The following is a 20131-nucleotide window of genomic DNA, read 5'->3' on the forward strand; positions in this document are numbered from 1 at the left end:
AACCACTAAAAATGTGTTATATTTTCTGTTGAGTTGTGTATTTAGATTTAGAATGGTCAAACTCGGAGACAGTGCTGCACTATAAAAAAATGAGAAAACTTGGCAACAGCCCTCACTAGATCTGTGAGTTTTGAATCAAACTTCTCTTCATTAGATAAATTTAAATGTTGTAGTTTTGGACGTTTTTCACTGTGTGGTTGCTTGAAAATTAACTGGGTGCAACTGAAAATATAAAATTATTAACCATTATTCACTTTCACTTAAGTGAGTGTACTTAACAATTTATATAACCAAAATTTTTTTTTTTTTTTTCAACTTTGTTGTAAGAAGAAAAGTGAATTATCTCAACAAAACATTAAGTAAGGTGCTTGCTTTTAAATTTTGAGTTTTCTCAACTTTTTCATTTTTATTGGGTAAAACTTTTAGGAAAATACGGTATATGTCAGAGAGAGTGGAAGGAAGTTGGCACACATGACTAAACGTACGTGAATAAAACCGTAATATTACCTCATCTATGAACATGATTTCTGCCTGAGTCAGATCAGATAGATCTTCACTGGAAATGATGGTGGTTTGACCACAAAGACAACAAATCCCACGATCCCACGCTGTTTCACAATGTCATCAAATTATGGTGTAATTTGCTGCAGAACTTATACATTGTGCATTTAAGAAAGAGTTTATAGAAAAGTATTGGTAATTTGTCAAAGAAGACAAGTGATAAAATATTTTAAAAGTGAGTTTTCTAAATCATTTTCTATTCACTGTGTCAGTGCAGTGCTGCTCATAAAGAAGTTAACAAAACGTGTTGCAGTGGAAAACAAAACTCTACTGTTTGGGGATCATCAAAGTGTTGCGCCTTACAATGGCTGCCACGGCTGAGTGGTAAACAGGCCAAATCAGGATAACTGTTGGGGATTTTAGTCAGCGACTGAACTGCCTCATGGTCAGCAGACTGTGTCTGTCTAGGCTTACAGGTATTACCTCCTTTTTTTTTGTTTTTTTGTCTCGCCGTTGTCTCATCCTCCTCCTTTAAAGGGATCTTTTACTTTGATCGCGGGGCATGTCTTTCATGTCGTCTTTGATTCAGGATCAGCTCTAATCACGTTCCCTCCCACTGAATCTTGACCTCTGCTCGTAGTGCTGACCCAGCTGTCTAGGTTTAGTTTAGTCTCTGTTTTTCAGGTTCATGTGCCCTGTTTTCCTGTTTTTGATCGTCACAAAGGATCTCTTATCTTTCTTTCTACCTGCCTCCTCACAGAGGGGATTATCCTCAAGTTTGGCTCTCTTTTTGCCCTAACTATACTCTGTAATATATCTCAAAAATATCTGAACAGATTTCTGTGAAATTGGGTGTACAGATCGGCCTTTAGCCAAGAGAGAATTGATCTGGTTTTGGCGGTTATCCAAACGTGTGATCTCCACTATTACATAATGGTAGATTTGACTTGTTTTGACCTGTACTGCAGCTGTGATACAGATAGGTAGAGATTTTATTCCAAGTCATTAACCTGCCCATTGCATCCAATAAGAATTTTAAGTTCTTCAAGTGCACTTATTTGGCTCATTTCAGTCTCATTTTCTCATTTGTGATAATGCAACTTCCCTTTTCAACTTAATTTGCCCCTCAAGTGCAGCTGGTTTTGCAACAAGACAGATACAGACAATAAAAAATACATAAAGCTTCCCGGATGTTGCAGACACAAGCTGACCTTACAATCATAGAATCCAGACACGGATAAAGGGCTGAATTTTAGGAGAATCAATCAGGATCAGCATCACTAATATTACTAAATAAATCACAGATGTAAATGCACATGGATATTAAAGTGCAGTTAAACAACCTTAACTAAACAACATAGCAGGCAGTATATCAAAATCACAGATTGTACCTTTATTGTTTCTCTTTCTCTACGTTCTCAGCACCTTGGAAACCACCTTCGATGGCAGCGTCACCACAGACATCAACAGTGGTGGAGGTGGCGGCGGCAGCGGCGGCAGCAACAACAGCGGGAGTGGTCGCAGCATCCTCAGCATCACCTCCACCCGCCCTTCCCTGTCGTCATGGCGACTGGGCCAGTCCAGCCCTCGCCTGCAGGCGGGCGACGCCCCCTCTATGGGGAACAGTTACGGCAGCCGGGGAGGACGCTACCTGTACCCCGGGCACCTCCGACGGCAGCTGGCCGGCAGGGGAGGAGCCCTCTGCAGCGTGGACCTCGGGGACAGAGCCGGGGAGGACATTGACCTGGACAGCATCTCCATGGAGGTCACTGGATACATGAGTGACGGAGACGTGTTGAGCAAGAACGCGGCGCGCACTGATGATGTCAGCAGCGGGTAAGTGGATTACACTGATGAAGGCATTTTAATCTTTGAAAGACAGTTTGAAATTGCTAAAGCTGAAGCAATCAGTTAATGAATCGATATGTTGATCACCAGAAAATTACTCTACAGGAGTTTTGTTCACTTATCAAACAAAAACGCTTCTCCAGTGTGAGAATTCACTGCTTTTATCAGTCGCTCTTTTACACAGAGATCCTGTAATACTGTCACAAGGAAGACACGTCATTATATCAGCTTTGCTTTTTTACACTCAACCAAATATGGCAACATAAATGCTGCCCCAGTGAGTGATTTTAGATAACATGCTGATGTTCAAAAAGTAAAGGAAAGCAAAAGAGGAATGACAGCCAAGTGCCATTCAGTCCCATTATATTGGGGAGAAGGCAGACATCTCTACAGCTGACGTCTCCAAAATTCTGCAACCCACACCAAAAATATCTGGATTGATAAATAGCACTACAGGCCAGAAGGAAAATGTGCATTTTTGATCTGGGAGTGAACTGTCCCTTTACATGCAGCATGATAATACCCCCTCATTCCCTGTTCATATATTTTATACAAAACAGAAGTGTAGTGATAACACAACATTCCCGCCTTGCACAGGCTCTGTAAAAGGAGCTATTGTAAACAGAATGGCTTTTGTTTTCCGATTGTTAGCAATCGTAAAAAAAAACTCACCTTGGGCTCTTTTCCACTGCGTGTGCATTTTAAAGCCTAAGCCAGTGGTTCCCAAACTTTTTTCTGGCATGCAGTCCATAAATAAAAGAACTAGCCAGACTATTTTGATAATCAATTAATCCTTTCAGTCATTTTTATAGCAAAAAATCAGAACATTTGCTGGTTCTAGCTTCCTAAATGTAAGGACTTGCTGCTTTTCTTTGTCATTCATGATAGTAAATCAAGAGTCTTTGAGTTTTGGAATATTGGTTGGACAAACAAGTGATTTGAAACCCTCACCTGGGGCTCTGGGAACAATTAATCATTTAATAAGTATTAATAGATTTATCAAATCAAAGAAATCATTAGTTGCAGCCCTAGAAATGAGCACCTTTTTGGTCTATGGTGATAGAGACACACTGGCTCATTAACAGTTTTAAAATGCTCTTCACTGGCTTTTTTATACCTTCCTATGTGTCTGAATAAGCAATTTAACAAAGCATCTAATTCTGTATTCAGTGATCAGTGATCTGCAAGGTGATATACACTATTTGTTTGAAAAATTGATGCTTCGGCCAGTAAAAAAGAGTATTTAAAATAATCTATTGAGACGCTGTCTATGAATTTCCTCTACTAACACAAGAAAACTGTGAGAAAATATCTTGCATGATTGATCATGACATGGGAAGTGATCCTTTACACCAAACTGACAGTATGAGTTATTTCTTGTTGCACTGATACACCACAAGATGGAGAAATACCCCAACACTGTATACAGTAAATGATTCATGTGAACCCGTGGGTTTTCTGAGTGCAGGCCTGCCAAAAGATGGCAGTAGTGTTCCTCGTTCACCCTTCCTGCCTGTGATCCAAGTGCTTGATCATTCCCCACAGTTTAGCCTCAGTGGCATTAGCAACATATATTCTGTACAGCTGAGATCCCACAAGTATCCCTTCTCCGTGTCTGCAGACGTAGTAATGCTGATACACTGATACACTGATAACCTGTTTATTTGCTCCCTCCGAGCCACTGTCCATGTTGCAACAGGCCCCCTTCATACCTTGGCGGTCACACTGTGCAATTTAAACCCCTGCTGTCATCATTATTATCAGATGAGGCCGTTAAAGACGCCAGCTCTGAAAAGCCAGAGACAGACAGAACAGGGTCTGCTGCTTCAGGGATTAATTTGAGCTCAAATGAATGCAAATCTGGAAAAGAGCTCAGCAATGCAAGGTGATAAAAAAAAAAAAAGAAAATGTATCTCTTAAAAACTGGAGCGGGCATGATTTCCTCTCGCCCTCATGGATTTGCACTGATTCACCAGCCTCGAGGCAGCTGTAGGAGTCGAGGGAGCTAAGTGCTCTTGAAGTACTTGATATGTCTGAAACTGTGGCTGATCAGACAAAGGCCAAGCCACAGCCACACCTGGACAGGTGAGTGATGTGAGCAGGTGAGCGGAGCCACTCGCTCGCTCTGAAAACTTGATATCCAGGCTGGATCAGACCTGTGAGGAAGACAGGGCAAACATAAATCATTTCCTTCAGACATTTTGTTAATTATTTGATATTGCTCGGGCTGCAATTAAAGATTATTTTCAAATCAGAGTCAGATTTATTGCCGTGTACAAGGACTTTGCTGTGGTAAAAGAATAAACATAGTATGAGAAAAATTTATCTAAAGACGAAAGCAAGTACCGCAAGTCAAGACGCATAAATAGAAAATAGGGAACCGACATTAAAGTATGAAAAAAATATATAAAAACAGTAAAAGAAAATAAAACAATATGACTGTCAGGGAATATGCAGAAGTTTACAGCATGAACTATAAAGTTTATTTGCAGTATGCAAGAGGTGTTGCAAATCTGTAACACACTGATCTCTACAGTCACAGTAATAATTTCATTTCCTCATCAATTCCACCATTTTGTCTATAAAATGTAAGGAAAATGGCCCTGACCATTTAAAGCAGACACAGACCGATGGCCTCCCCCCACGTCTCTCCATGTCCTCGGGGTGTTTAGCAGTTAACTGCATCACAGGCCTGTTAGCATCCACTAACTGGTTCTTCCACACAGGGGTGGGATGTTTACCCACAGAGGAGGAGCTGGAATTTACATTACAGCAGCAGAGTGTCAATGATCAACTTTTTACCTCCACTTGATGTCAGTTCACCCAAATCACAAAAGAAAGGACATATCTTTTGCGCCTCTGGTCGTATCAAGCCATGCAGGTAGTCCAGGCGTGAGGCATCTGTCTCTGCAGTCTATGTTGTCACCTCAGAACAATAAAATTAAACATTATAATCTAAACTACTCTCTGCGAAACAAATCCCCATCAATCTTTCAGATGCTCTGATAGAGACCATTTTTCTATGCGGTAAAAATTCAGTTAAATTCAGGTTGGAGGTAGAAAAATATCCGTCAGATATCTTAGAATATAATATTTGTTATTTAAGTTTTAACTCACATAACAACGTATAGCCATGGATTAATGACACTTCTTTTTTTGTATGATTAATCAATTAGTAAACAAAGAAAACCAAACCAGAATGTGAATAATTTATTTATCATTGGTTATTCATCAGATAAAAATCCAAAATATTTAGCAAACACTCATTTTTTTTTTAACTGTTTGTCAAACAAAACAAGCCATGTGAAGACCCCATCTTCAACTCTGGAAAATAGTGTTAATTTTTATAGACAGAATTATTAATCAATGAAACAAATCAACAGCTGTGAGAGAAATCGGTTTGTTGGACCAAGCAAGCAATGTCAAGACCTCTTTATAGACAAAACTTTTGATTGATTAAAGAAGCAAAACGAAACAAAAACTGAGATAAATCAGTGATGAAAACATAATTAGTTGCAGCTCTAGACATTTATAATCAACCTAACTATTTTTCTTAATTAAAAAATAGTTGATTAATCAATAAGTTTAATAACAGAAAACTGTTCCAGACTTTCTTGTCTTGTCTTGACTGTTGGTTGGACAAAACAAGCAGCGTCAAGACGTTTTTTTTGTCTTTTTGTCTTTTTTGTCTTAATTTTTGTAGATAAAACTATGAATAGATTGAACAAATAAAACAACTGAGATGAATCAGTAACAAAAGCAATAATTAATTGCAGCTTTAGACATTCGTAAGCAGCCTGACTGTAGACTGAAATGTCCACATCAGCGTTTATCCGTCTTGATAGTTAATTTATTTAGTGCTCTAACACAGACAACATGACTGATGACTCCACATTTAGTATCTACACCCAATCTCAGACCCCCTCCTCTGTTTTTCCTTTCGGCTTCTCCGGCCCTGAGAGACAAGCCCCCCCGCCTCACCACCTCCTCGGCTTGGGGGTATGTTGCCCGATTTACCCCTGTCCTCTCCCCACCCCCCCCTTCCTTCCCTTCCTCCACCTTCCCTCCCATCCCTCCTCCACCTTTCAGACAGACCCAACCTCCAGGCAGGAGGGAAAAGCATGTGGAGCTGTGGAGAGAGGCTGCATACCAACACTGAGCTCCCACAGAGCAACACACGCTCACACACACATTCATTCAGGCTATACATGGACACTAATCTATACATGGAGAGTTCAGTGATATCACCGTGATCAAACACGCTCTCACCTGCTGATATTATTCACACTACAGCAGATCTCACGCGCAGGTTCAGACCTGATAACAGACAGTAGCCAGACGGTTGAAAACGGACACCTACGCTGTGGGGATTTTTATCAACGGGGATCAGCTCTCACCCGGACGTGTTTATTTTGCTTTGGACTAACCGTGTTACCATGTTTGAGGCCGAAAGGTACGTCAGAGTGTTTTAAACCACCAGCAGAAATCAGAGGCTCCAGCGTTTGTTTTCTCGCAGAGCGTGACATTTAGTGAATTTCCTCCTGTCAGCAGCACAGTGCGTGCGTTCTTAGTAAGTCAAATATTTCTGCAGTTTCATTTACTCAAGAACTTTTGCTTCTGTGAGCTGCACGGCTGCGTGCGTATTACACCTGGCTGCTCGGTTTCAGCCCGTAAACTGTCTTGTTTGGACACGTTTCTGCTGCAGCTGGAGGTTACAGGTTAACAGGCATCTGAAACAGGAGGACAGGGAGGCTCAGTTACTCATTAGTGTGAAGGAATGATGTGTGTGTGTGCGTGTGTGCGTGCATGTGTGTGTGTGTGTGTGTGTGTGTGTGTGTGCGTGCATCTCCAAGGTGACTTTGGTTTGGGATGATGGATGTCCCCCATATAGGACAGCTTACCCCCCTCAGAGTGGATCCTCTGTCAGAGTTGAACTGTCTTCATTGTCTGTTGTCTCCTTTGTTTTTGGCCATTTTTATATCAGTGATATTGGTTCTTTATCTGTCTGACTGATTGTGTGATTCCTAAAAAAAAGATATAGGGCAACAGCTAATGATTATTTTCATTATCAATAAATCTGCCAATTATTTTCTTCATTAATCATATGGTCAGAAATGTCTGAAAAGAGTAAAAAATGTCCATTCTGGTTTCTCAAAGTCTCGTGATGTCCTTAAATGTCTTGTTTTGTCAGTCCAAAATCCAAAGCGTTGTTCTGTCTAAATTGACATAAAACAGGAAAAAGCAGGAAATCATCATATTTGAGAGGCAGTTAACAGCATTTCCTGACATTTTCACATGAAAAATTACTTTAATTTGATTTAATTGTTTACTGAAATAGAAGGAGATTATTTTTATCGACTGATCGATGAGTCGACTAATTGTTTAGTGTAGAGCAAATGATTATTTTCTGTTGATCATTTTCTTGATTAATTGATTAGAAAATGGAGAAAAATTGTAATCAGTGTTTTCCAAAGCCCAAGATGACGTCCTCAGATGTCTCGTTTTGTCCACAACCCAAAGATATCCTGTTTCCTGTTGGAGAGAAGTAAAGAAACCAGAAAATATCAAATAATTTAACTTTTTTCCTCTTTAAAGATTACTCAAATTGGCTAGTTGATTACCAGAATAGTTGGAGATTTCCTCAATACTTGACAACTAATTGATTAATTGTTGCAGCTCTACTTAAGTGCTTATCAGGATTTATGATCATAACTCTGTAGCGTAGTGCAGGATCTTTTCTCCTGCCCATATCCAAAAGCAGATCAGAATCCTTGATGTAAAACCCCAAAAACAAATAATAAACAACATAAAAATACAAGTTAAAATTTAAGTTATTACTGATGAATACTCAATAAAGGCAGCTGTGAAAGTAAGTTTTTCATCTGGATTCAAAGTCCTTTTTCTTCTTGAAGTTTGTTCCAGCTCTTTGGTGCATGGCAAAAAACTGCTGATTCACCGTGTTTAGTTTGGAGTCTTGGTAATGGTTAGTGTAATGGTTAGCAGGCTGCTACCAGACGGCCGGAGAGAGTAGCCACAGCCTTTATACTGCATCCATGTCGCGGTGAAATAGTACGACATCTGGTACTTTAACATTTTCTGCACAAGCGGAGTTGTACTCACATGCTGTTTGGTACAACAAATCAGTCCCAGTCCGTTTTCTGTCTGTTTTGTGTTCACCACAGTGAATTATCACTCATTATTGCAGTTCCCCTCAGCAGTACAGAGCTTTTTACAGTGGATGTTCCCGAACGACTAATTTTGCTGTTAATTAAACACAATTTTAAATTTAGACTCGTCGACTTGTCTAAGAGTAAGAACATGCAGGAGGAAGTAATCAGTGTCACATTGGTTTCCAGAGTGTGTCTAACATAAGCAGTTTTACCAGCAGCCTTCTCCCCTTGCAGTTTAACGTCCACATTATCTGTGCCTATTTTGTTTTTGCATCATTCCGGTCGAGTGGTTATTTGCCAGTTTATTCTGACACAGCTTACGCACAACCTTATTTTCATTTTCTAGATCACAATACTGCCAAACCATGCTGATGTCATCTGTCCTGCTTTCCACCCTGCTGGTTTACATCTGGGCATGAGAGCCTCTCTGCCGGAGCTGCAGTACAGCCTGGTGTCAGATGGCTGTGTAACATCTTAAGCACAATAGTTAGGCATTGTACATTAATAAAATATTAATAATTAGTTTAACTGACTAATGTCTCTGGTGCCAACTAGTGAGAGTAGCAGTGTTGACTAGTCATGCACATCCCCTCTTCATCCTCATGTCTCATGTCTGTGTTGAGTAAAAAAGCTCTGATAAACTCTGATGACTAGATGGTGAAGAAATTAAACATCTTGCTGCTATAGAGCCAGGTATTTTTCACTATGAGTTGGTGAAGACCCAACCAAAGCTAAAAGTTGTTTGAATATTGGACTTCGATTCATCATGTGAACGTGTTTTCGCTTCTGAAATGCATGCTGACCCTGTCAGACCATTCGTGTACGTATGGCATCTTTCAAACAAGTGATGTCTAATTTCTGAGGACATGCGCAACCAGTGCAATGTGTTTCCATCTTAAGTATGTAGTAAAGTATAAATATAAATACACAATAATAACTAAAACAAAAACCCCTCATAATTATTGCAATTTTGAAGATAATTAATTCAGAACAGGGTTCAACAGTAAGGATTGCAGCTTGCCCAGGATAAGTAAAATGCATTGCTGGGATAGTAAATCTGGCAACTTACATGCCTGACCGGGCAAGTGTTATGAATTAATTGTTAAATAATTTTGGATGCAAAATGGCAGAAAGTTTTCTCTTTAGCCTCTAAAATATGGATATATTAATTTATGGTCATATTAAACTGAATATCTTTGGGTTTTAGAGTGACAAAACAGGACTGAGATGGACGCTTTTCACTGTTTTCTAAAATTTTATCAGTGTTACAGCCCTTCATTAAACATTTAGTCTTTTTTTATTTGATAACTGCCTATCAATACAACAATTTGTACAAGGGTAAGTAAAAACTGACTATGGGCAAAGAGATTGCAGCTGCAAACGTTATGAAGGCTGCAGTTTGTTCAGCACCTTTACACAGCTGCCGAGTGACTCCGGGCTGCCGTTAAGTTTCTGTCACACCGCTCTGATGCTGATTCTGTTTGACTGCACGTTACACAAAGGAGCTCTGTCTACAGGAAACACTGTACTCTGTGTACACTGTATATACATGCAGGTATAAATGTGTGTTTGTGTGCGTGTCTGCTGGGTTCCCTCTCGCCGAGATCCACGCAGAGATAACACAGAAAGTGTTTTAGCGGTCGAAAGCTCTCGCTGGGCTTATTTTTCTACTCACTTAAGTGCAGAAACAGAATCATCACGGTCTCACACAGGCTGCATTCAGCCCAGCGTCGACTTTAAATCAGCAAACATTTCATTAAATTACACCTGGGTCAAATGAGTCAATATTTAGTTCCATTAGGAATCTCCTCCATGGATAAATATTTAGGGAATTAGCTGGTGTTGTTTTAGTTTGAATGGGAATGTTTGTGTAAGTGTCCGTGGCCTCAGCATCAGCCTCAGACTGTAACCGCCACTAATGGTCAGCCTCTGACTCCAACAACCAATAAATCAACTCCCTTCCAATGTAATTTTCCGTTATGAAATGAAGTGAATGGCCTACTTACCCTGCACTTACATACACAGAGTATTTTTAGCTGCTCTTAATGTTCAGCGACTCGGTCCATCATAATATCCCAGCAGCCCGGGAGGAGATGATGGACTCCGGCGGTGATGGCTGGCGATGTCCTTCATGTAGGAATAAAGAACAGACGCATCCTCTGTCTGCTGAGCTGCCACTTTCATTTACAGACTGCTGTTGTTCACCACCGGCCACATGAGACAAATGTGTCTTCAGCATGATAGTTTGGTCTCCTCTGTGTTTCTTTGCCAGCAGTTTGGCCCTGATTGATGAGAACCGGAAAACTAGATAGATGTGGGCTCCTCCTGCTCTATATACAACAAAAGCGGCCCTGAGAACAAGAACGGAGTGTGTTAACTCCGGCCAAAGACAAGTGTGGTGCTGCACAATGTCAAATCATCTTCCTCTGAGCCCTTTAATTGTGTGTCTCAGAGCTGCTTTATGGTGACTGTATCTAATGTGCTTTGTTGTATTTTGCAGCTACATGACTGATGGAGGTTTGGGTCTGTACACGCGGCGCCTGAACCGCCTGCCCGACAGCATGGCCGCCGTCCGAGAAACGCTCCATCGAAACACATCGTCGGGACAGGGAGATGCTGACAGGTAAGTCTGAAACATCTTAAAGGGAAATCCCACCCACTTAATTTTCACTTCTTCCACTTCTACCGAGTCCAACTGGAAGTTAATTGGTCCACGCCCACATTAAATAGTAGCCCTTTGAATTTCATGTTCTTTCATATTTTGTGATGCAAAAGACCAACAGGCAGATGTGTTGCCTTTCTCAGTGTGCAGGCTGTGAGTGAGCCTGCAAAGATAGATGTGAAAATATTCTGGCTGTACTTGCCATTTCTCAGCACTGCTTTTCTGATGTCTAACATCATGAATTAAGGTTTCATTTTGACCAAACTAGAGTTGATGATTGTTTGAACAATAGAGGGACGAACAAAGAGGATTCTGGTGATTTTTATAGCATCTGTTGAGTTTTATGATGATAAAATTACTGTTTCTGAAAATGGTGTCTGGTGGCTTTGGTGGTAAAATAGATCTTACTCTTTAACAAAAAGCTCCGTGTCATCAGAGATCTTTTCCATAATGTTGTCAGACACTTAGAATAACAACCTGAACCTGTCAGCGGAAAAACAAGTACTTTTAGTTGACATACTTTGACGGGCGCAATTGGCCATATTAAGGATTATTTTGCAGCCTTTTTCATAACTCACGATTACAGTGGTCTCGCTCAGTATTGGACAAATTTCAAAAATTATTCTGCCCATTAGTCAGTTAGACACAAGAAAGACTGAAACTAGGATGCAGGTTGAAAAATAGCAAAGGTGCCCTTTAAACCAGTGGCTCAGTGGCTCTCAAACTGTGGCCAGAGGAAAGATATGGAGTGAAACTAAGTTGAATGAGTATGATTTATGCAGGAAAAATAAACAACACTTTCCTGATCCTGATTTAAAAGAAATAGTGGGGTGTGGGGCACAAACTTTTCTTTGGCTGTTGAAGTGGGGCATGCCAGGAAAAGTTTGAGAGTCTCTGGTTTAAGTGCAAACCAGTTTACCTTCAGTTAAAATAGTAATTTTTGCATTTTAAATGCACCAGGTTAACAAAGGTGAGCATGGTGATCTTTCAGTGTGTTGGACTACTGTTGCTAATAACCTACATTTCCCAGACTGCCTTTTTAATCCTCCTACTGAACATGCTAAACTTGATCTGTTATATAGAGTAAATAATGCTCGTCAGTGAGTTTGTAGACGTGTCTTGTGGTTATGTAGTCCTATGTAGTCCTGTTTTGGTGTCATTGAAATAAATGTGGGCAGAATTATGAAATTTTTCTGGGTGGTTTAAAATGTGTTAATGAGTCGACAGTGTTGCTTCTGTTCTGTCAGATACACTTGAAATGGTTGACTGAAAAAACAAATAGAAACCCTGTCTGCTTCATGTTAACATCTCACGAAAATACAGACAAAATATTGCACAATTTTCAAGTGTTTTTGTCTTATTAAGCTTTAACTGACGTATGATGTGTCATACGGACTGATTTTGCTCAGACTTGTTGTGCCTCTTGACAGGATATTGACGATGTAACTGATTTTTGTGCAACACACAGAACTATGCTGCATGTCGGATACTCACAGCGAGATGCATGTTTTTCTGTTGGTGTTATCAGGATATATCGGCCACAGCATGTAGTAAAGTGAGGAGATCGACTGAGTGTCGGTCTATCTGTGGGACTTTCCCTGTCAGGGCGAGCATTTCTGCGGGATGCTGCCGTCTTTGTCCTGTCACAGAGATGGAGAGGGATTTGGTTCCTGGCTAATTGACAAACGGAAATGGATGAAGGCCAAGCAAGAGCCAGAACATGCTGCAAGTGAAGGATGGGGGGTAGAAAGAAAGAGTGAGAGAACAGAGGGGGAGGGAATAAGTCTGATATGAAGATGGACTGCAGAAAGGATGGAGGAGGCTGGAGGAAGGAAGACAAAGGCCTGGCACAAAAACACAAGCAGAATGACTGGTCTGCTCAGTTTATATCCAGCTGTCATCTTGTGATCTTTCATAAAAAATAAAAACTAGAAAATACTAGTGACACTTTATATTCATGTGCCTGTAATAAACATTACCTAATGGGTAATAAGGCCCTTACAAGATGCTTAATAACATTAAAATGTGTTAATAAGCCTACATAAGTTTTAGTAATAGCACAATAAATAATTTGTTATTAGATTATAAGACATTTATGAGCACATATAAGAAACTCGTCCTTCTCTCCTGCTTCCTTCAGCAGGCACTATGCAATCATGGCAAAAAGCCTGAAAATACTAATTTTAAAAAAGCATGGTTTACTGTTAATAATTGCATAATAAAGGATTTATTTACCTTAATAAGTAGTGTTAAGACTTAAGCTCCAGTAACGACAAACTGTATTGTTAACGTTAATAAATGCATAGTTAACTGTTAATAAATGCATAATAAAGTATGTAGAAACCTTAATAAAGTAACAACAAAAATCTATTAAAAGTTTAATAGCAAAGTTAAACTCAATGAATGTGTTTGTAATGTTACATAAACCGTTAGCAGTCTACAAACTGTTAACAAGTCAACAATAAATACATAACAATAAATGTGTTGATTATGCTCTCATTAACACTTACGAAGTCTCATTAAAACATGTTACTGCTAATAAGCAGCTCATAAGGGCCTTATAACCTATTAACAAACACTAATTACAGGCAGTTTTACTTAAATATTTGAAATTTTTAACAAACGCTTCATAATTATTCAAGTCTTAAGCTGATGTGTTACACAGACAGACACGCTGAGCACTTCAAGCAGCCTTTTCCTTAAATCCTCAGGTGTGGCTAATTTCCTGTCTTTCAGACTTTTGACCTTTGCCCCTCTCGCTGCCATTTACCCCGCATGCACACACACACACACACACACACACACACACACACACACACACTCATATTAAACTTCCCCAGCCCTTAGGTGGGACTTAACACAAACTGTCCCTCTCCTCACCTTTCATCTCTCCTCTCTCACCCCCTTTCTTTCTCTCTCTCTCTCTCTCTTACCACGCAGGACGTCTCTCCTCTCACCTTTCATTTTCCTTGTGCTCGTTTTGATTAGAGACTATAGCAAGTAGAAGAAACTGGAAAGCAATTAAATGATAAAAGTTGTGGGGTTTTTCTTTTTTTTTCCGTTTGATTTTGTGCTTTCATGTTTCTCTGTGAGGTTTAATTGACCAAGTAGGCAGACATGACGTTCCTCCAGAAGCTTCAGATTTATTCTTTCATGATCTTCAGGCAGCTTTATCGTTGCTTTCATAAGATTAGAGACATGGGTAAGGAGAGAGTTTTAAAATTAAGAGGGGATGAGGTGACTCCCCCCTCCTCCTTCTGACCACACCTCCTCCTCCCCCCCTGAAGGAATGTCTGATAAATGTGCTTACTGCTTTTAGTTTGGGATTAATTAGCAGAGATCGGGAAGTGGCAGATAAAATGCATTAGCATCACAAACGGAAACCAGTGGAGCTGCAGGGTGAAGAAGGGTGACTGGTTCTCTCTTGTAGAAGATGAAGTTAATTTAATACATGAGAGGCGGGTTAATGGCGCAGTTTGGGGCAGGTGGAGGAGGGTGAGCACCTTCCTCTACATGTGTTTCAAGTTCTCTCCGAGGTGTGTGTGTGCGGTCTGTATTTGCTCTCTGGGTGTGTGACCCATCTATAAACCTGCTGCAGTTTAAATGCCTTTTTTACGTCCTCTCTTCTGGTTTGCGGTGCAGCCGAGCCCCTCAGAACTGGTGGGGGGGGAGTGAAGCGGGGGTTGGGGGGGAAAGGTGTTGGGTGTCACTGTGGCACTGGGGCAAAAACCTTGTGACCCCTGGATGAGGAGGTCACGAGCTTCAAAGGGTCGAGGTTCACAGTTAAGAGCGTTCCAAAACCTGTTAAGCCTTCACGCTGAAAACCTCCAGATCCGACCAAACCTGCACTAATGAGGAGTGTAAAGGATGCAGGCAGAAAAATGCCGCAGCTTATTCAGATAATAAGAAACCCATTAAAGTGCACATTTTCTCATCAGCTGAGTGACTCATAAGATGCAGCTCTTGTGCAAAAACTAGTTTAACCAACTGTCGGATGTATGTAAAGCAGTGCGTGGAAGCAAACAGAAGACACACTGAGTCATGGGACAACAGGACCTGCGAGGCAGAATAAACAGGCAGAGACAATAGAGACCAGAAACGTGTGTGTGTGAGCATGCTTATCCCTGTCATTTATCTCTGCGGCAGGAGAAAGAGGAAGCAATCTATAACCGTCTGTCCTCTGATTTGAATTCTCTTTGTTAAAGCAGACAAAGGAGAGGTCTTTGTGGTGTGAAGCCGCTGTAGCGGTGAGTGTTACAGACCCCCCCTCGCTCTGTTCTTGCAGAGGCGTTGAAGATATAATTTCTCTTCTCCAAACGAGAACGTGGCACAAAGAAGAGGTTGATGACAGATGCTTCCCCATGAAAAAGTATATAAATCAGTGTAATGAGGTTGCATGGTGGTAAAAGATCGTACTAATGTGTGTCAGACATTTCTGCGAATGGTTTGTTCCCCTCCTCTACATGCTTCTTATACAGCCAGTATTGGCAGGATCAAGACTTTTTCTCTTTCAAAAGAAGCTAAAGGCTGCTGCTCATTTATGTGCTGCAAGAAAAAAAGACCAAACAGTGAGATAATTGCAGAAAACAGAGTCTTTATTTGGTTTGGTCCAACATGTACCAGTGAAAAAATAGCTGTTATGAAAATTTAAATTTAATCAAATCATGCAAAGGCTTCCTTAAAAGTACACTTAATATTACACAGGTGGGTCATATCAGTTAAAGGAGACAAATTATGCTCATTTTTTGGGTTCATATTTTGTTTTATTTTACCAATCTAGATGTTGTGCTAAGCCCTTTGTGACATCATACAGTAAGGGGAGGCAAATCTGGTGTTTTGGGAAACACATTGCAAATGCAAAAAAGAGAGAGTGTCTCATATTTTGGGGTCTGCAGAGACACCAGAGATGCACATTTTTGTTGAAAAACCATGAACAAGCGTATTCATACAATAAGCATGAGAGGTTTGAAATCAACATAAGACACCTAACGGAGCTCCAAAGAGTCCGAATCATCTGTACCTGAGCTGTAGGTAAAAGAAATTAATGTTGAGATTATTTGAAGTGGGACTGTATGAGGTAGTTTTTGATGATCTGTGTATTAGTGACAGTAGATGCCGGTCAGCACGCCACTGATTTGGGGAAGTAGAGAGGGTCACCAGCACGGAAGCTAAGCAATGAAGTGCTGTGGACAGTGTCAGCAACAAAAGGTATTTTAGCCACTTAAAAAAGTCCACCTTACTGCATGAATATCAGTTTAACTGTATGCTATATTTGCATTACTTTCACCACATTACCTTGCCTTCAGACAGCCTCTTCTGAGGGGAAACCACCATTATATAAGCCAAATATCTCTCTCCATACCAACAAAACCCCACTGGCAAAATCAATAATTTTACTTTACAGAACACAGGACTTGCTGGTCTACTACTGTCTCGATCTGTTGTTTGTTGATGCTATTATGTGACATCAGTGTTTTAAAAGGATGTGTCAGATTCACTGAAGCTACACAATTACACAAAATATCTAACGGAACGAGGCAGCAGTAGACCTGCAAGACCTTTGTTCTGCAAGATTCGAAAATCACTGTTTTCGTTAATGGAGTTTGGTTGAATTGGAGAGAGAAACATTTGGCTTGTATAATAGAGGTTTCCCATCACAGCAAGGTAAAGCGGTGAAAATATTCTGAATATAGCATATACTTAAACAGACTCTGTCCACAGCAGTACCAGATTATGTGGGACTGCACAGCATTTTTATTCTCCGTCCCACGTCCCACATATAGAGAACATGTCCCACATTTTTATTGGCTCTAGATTTCAAAAGTCAAACCACTGCAGGACAGACGCTTCTCAAAAATCTGGTTTTTAGTCACCACAAAGTCACACGGGATGCAGATTTAGGCAAAATATAATGGAAACTACCACAAAGGAGGGAATATGGCTCCAACAAAGACTGGGAAACTTCTTAGCTATTGTGTGCTACTGAATCAACCAGAGGGCAAAACACAGAGATGTTATGACCTAACAGGCAGAACAGAAATGTTTATTTTTTAATCAGATCAAAATTATAGACTACCGCTTTGCACTGCTAACATGTCCCACATTGTCCCACACAAACACACATTTGGTTTGTGGGGATCTGGTCACTGCACTGCCTTCTACTGTGGGCAATACACTGACTATGGATAAGTACCTCATACAACCCCAGTTCAAAAAATTCTGACTATCCCTTTAAGATGAGAGGTTTCAAATCAGCATGAGACTCATAATAGAACAAAATCATCTGTACCAGAGACGTCCTGGTAGCTCAGTTGGTGGAGCCTGAGCCCCATGCACTGAGGCTGTCAGTCCTTTGCACAAGCCTGGGTTTAATTCCAGCCTGTTTCTGGTTTAACTCCAGCTGTGTCTGTGCAATATAGGCAAAAATCAGTGGTCACAATCTGAAACAACCAACAGAAATAAAGAGAAGTGTTTTTTGTTCTCTTTTGCAACTGCTGTCCTACTGGCAGGAGAACCTTCTTGTTCCACTGACAGACACACGTTCCACCAGCAGGTGTCTGTTAAAACACTTAAACCGCTGTCAGTCACTCCAAAACCTTTTATTGTCCTCTTCATTATCTCTGAATTGTAGATTTAAAGCCTTTTGTAAAGTACTCTGAATTGCCTCTGTGTGTTTCAAAGCTACTCTGCAAATAAACCTGAATAAACTTGCCATGCCTTTAAGCCGGTAAACACACGTCTTTTAAACCTGTGTTTAGACAAATGTTAACACTGCGTATAAAAACCCAGCCGCATCATTTAATTAAATGACGCTCTGGCAACAAAACTCAAGGTGAACAGAGTGCAACTTTTACTACGAGCAATGCAACGTCAATCAACAACTGCTTCTGCATTGGCCAATCAAATATATGCAAGTCTGCATTCCTGGTACATTACTTTGTAATGTGAATTGTGTAATTCTACTTTGATAATTTTCCAGAGTTGTAAATTCCCTTCAAGTCGAGTCAAGTCAGATTTTATATATGTAGCCCAAATCACAAGTATCAAGTTGTCTCAAATGGCTTTACAATCTGTACATATGTGCAACGTACAGTACCCTCTGTCCTGAGACCCTTGATTCAGGTAAAGAAAAGCTCCCCCAAAAACAGTTTTAAAAAGGGGAAAAGTAAAGAAGAAACCCCAGGAAGAGCCACAGAAGAGGGATCCCGCTCCCAGGAAAGGACTCTGGTATTCCTTACGTCCTGCGTCACACAGAGTGTGAGAGAGTTATCTTCTCACTCTGAGTCATCTCGCAACTTTATGGATGAACTAGCAAAGCTGCAACTTAAGAAACTCTTTATTAACCTGGTCTTTGCCTTAACCCCAAGATTAAATTATGTAGATAGACTTAGATTTTGGCTTCTTGTACTGCCGACACAGCTGCAACTGCAACTTTTCTTCCCTAAAAATGGCTTTTACCTGACTGTCGATCAGTTCTTAAAATGACCATCATAATGTTATACTGGAAATTATAACTAAATCAGGGATGTAGTGGTTAATAAAGCAGTGGGTAAACTGTAGTTTCCTCTCATTGATTGATACAGTTGTTTTGAATGCACACATCTATTGTGTATTTATCTTGTGATAAAGTAAAGTAGACTAGCTGTAATGTGTCCGTTAATATGACACATGTTCAGATTATTTTGTCTGCCCTCATTATGTGGAATCACTGTATAAGTAGAAGTGTGATGGATGTTGATAAAACGTCAAATGATCTGTGATGATGGTTCATTGTCTGAAGGACAGGATGTCTGCAGGTGTGTGTGCGTTAAAAGCATCTTTGTTGATTTCCAATTTCTCTTAAGAGGTTTTTAATCCCACCTGCGACCAGGACTTTTGTTGTTTAGAGCATGTCAAACACACTCGCACACATATTACAGGCACACTCCATGTAACACACTTTTGCCCCGAGCCCCAAAATGTTATCTCTCCTGTCTGGGCTTGAGCAGGTTCCCTGTTGGCCTCAGGTAGAGGAAGAGACGCTTCTGCTCCAGCTACCAACAACACCTGGCACTCCACCTGTCTCACCTTCTACCTGCCTGTCTTTCTGTGTGTCTGTCCCCTGTAACCCCTCCTCCACCTGCTCCGTTGGTGCAGCACAGTGAATGTTGTCGTTTGCCTGCGGGCTCTGGCTGTAATAATAATCACTGGATGAGTCTCCTCCCCTCCCTCTGCTCCTTGTCGGTTCATGAGCCAGCAACCTTGTTCCCCGCAGAACCAGGACTCTTATTTGTATGATAATCACGGGAACACAGCTTCATCTGCACTTTTGAGCCGTCCAACTGTTGCACTCGTACTTAGTCCTGTGTGGTCCCGTCCTGCACGGAGACAACATCGAGCTGTCAGTGCTGCTGATCACAGCTGCTGATTCAGGACCCTGCAGTGTGTGTGGGTCCCAGTCTGGTGTGTGTGTGGGTGTGTGTTGGCCCTCCGCTCCGCTCTGAGTGTTTGGTTAATGATGGCAGAGAGGAACAGTGTGAGTCAGTGTTGGGTTACCAGAATCAGTAGCAACAGGGCAAATAATGCACACGCCTAAACCATCTGTGGTTGTCAGTGGAGTTTGGATGATCTTTCCCGATAATAATTTTCCATCATGAATCTTTTGCATTGAAATACGGCTGGTGTTTTGTGAAGACAGTTTGCTTGACTTCTTGCAGCACAGTAACCACATAAGGATGTAAAATTAATAAGCAAATGCCTCAAGTGTTGGGATGTTTTCATCACCAACGCAACATGAAATAAAAGCTCTCACTCTTTTGTTCTTTTGATTACTACAATCAAGAAATTATGACCAAAATATGCCCTCTTACAGTATTTACCTCATTAATATCCTATCCTCAATATTATGACAACAGATTTATTGATACAAAAAATAAATTCAGCTACAAAGTAACAAGATCTTTATGTTTTA

At 40.6% G+C, this 20131-nt stretch overlaps 1 protein-coding gene across 1 annotated transcript in view; it reads left to right on the forward strand.

The window, feature by feature from the left end:
* The window catches only part of nav2a (neuron navigator 2a), a 325729-nt gene that overhangs the window by 251596 nt on the left and 54002 nt on the right, over positions 1-20131 (forward strand). The window contains exons 11-12 of the mRNA XM_084731403.1: positions 1924-2337; positions 11020-11142. Coding sequence (XP_084587529.1) covers positions 1924-2337; positions 11020-11142 — 537 coding nt within the window. The remainder of the gene's footprint in view (positions 1-1923; positions 2338-11019; positions 11143-20131) is intronic.

Source organism: Lutjanus erythropterus, chromosome 1 (genome assembly GCF_056507025.1).
Source record: "Lutjanus erythropterus isolate fLutEry1 chromosome 1, fLutEry1.hap2, whole genome shotgun sequence".
NCBI classification, from domain to species: domain Eukaryota; kingdom Metazoa; phylum Chordata; class Actinopteri; order Lutjaniformes; family Lutjanidae; genus Lutjanus; species Lutjanus erythropterus.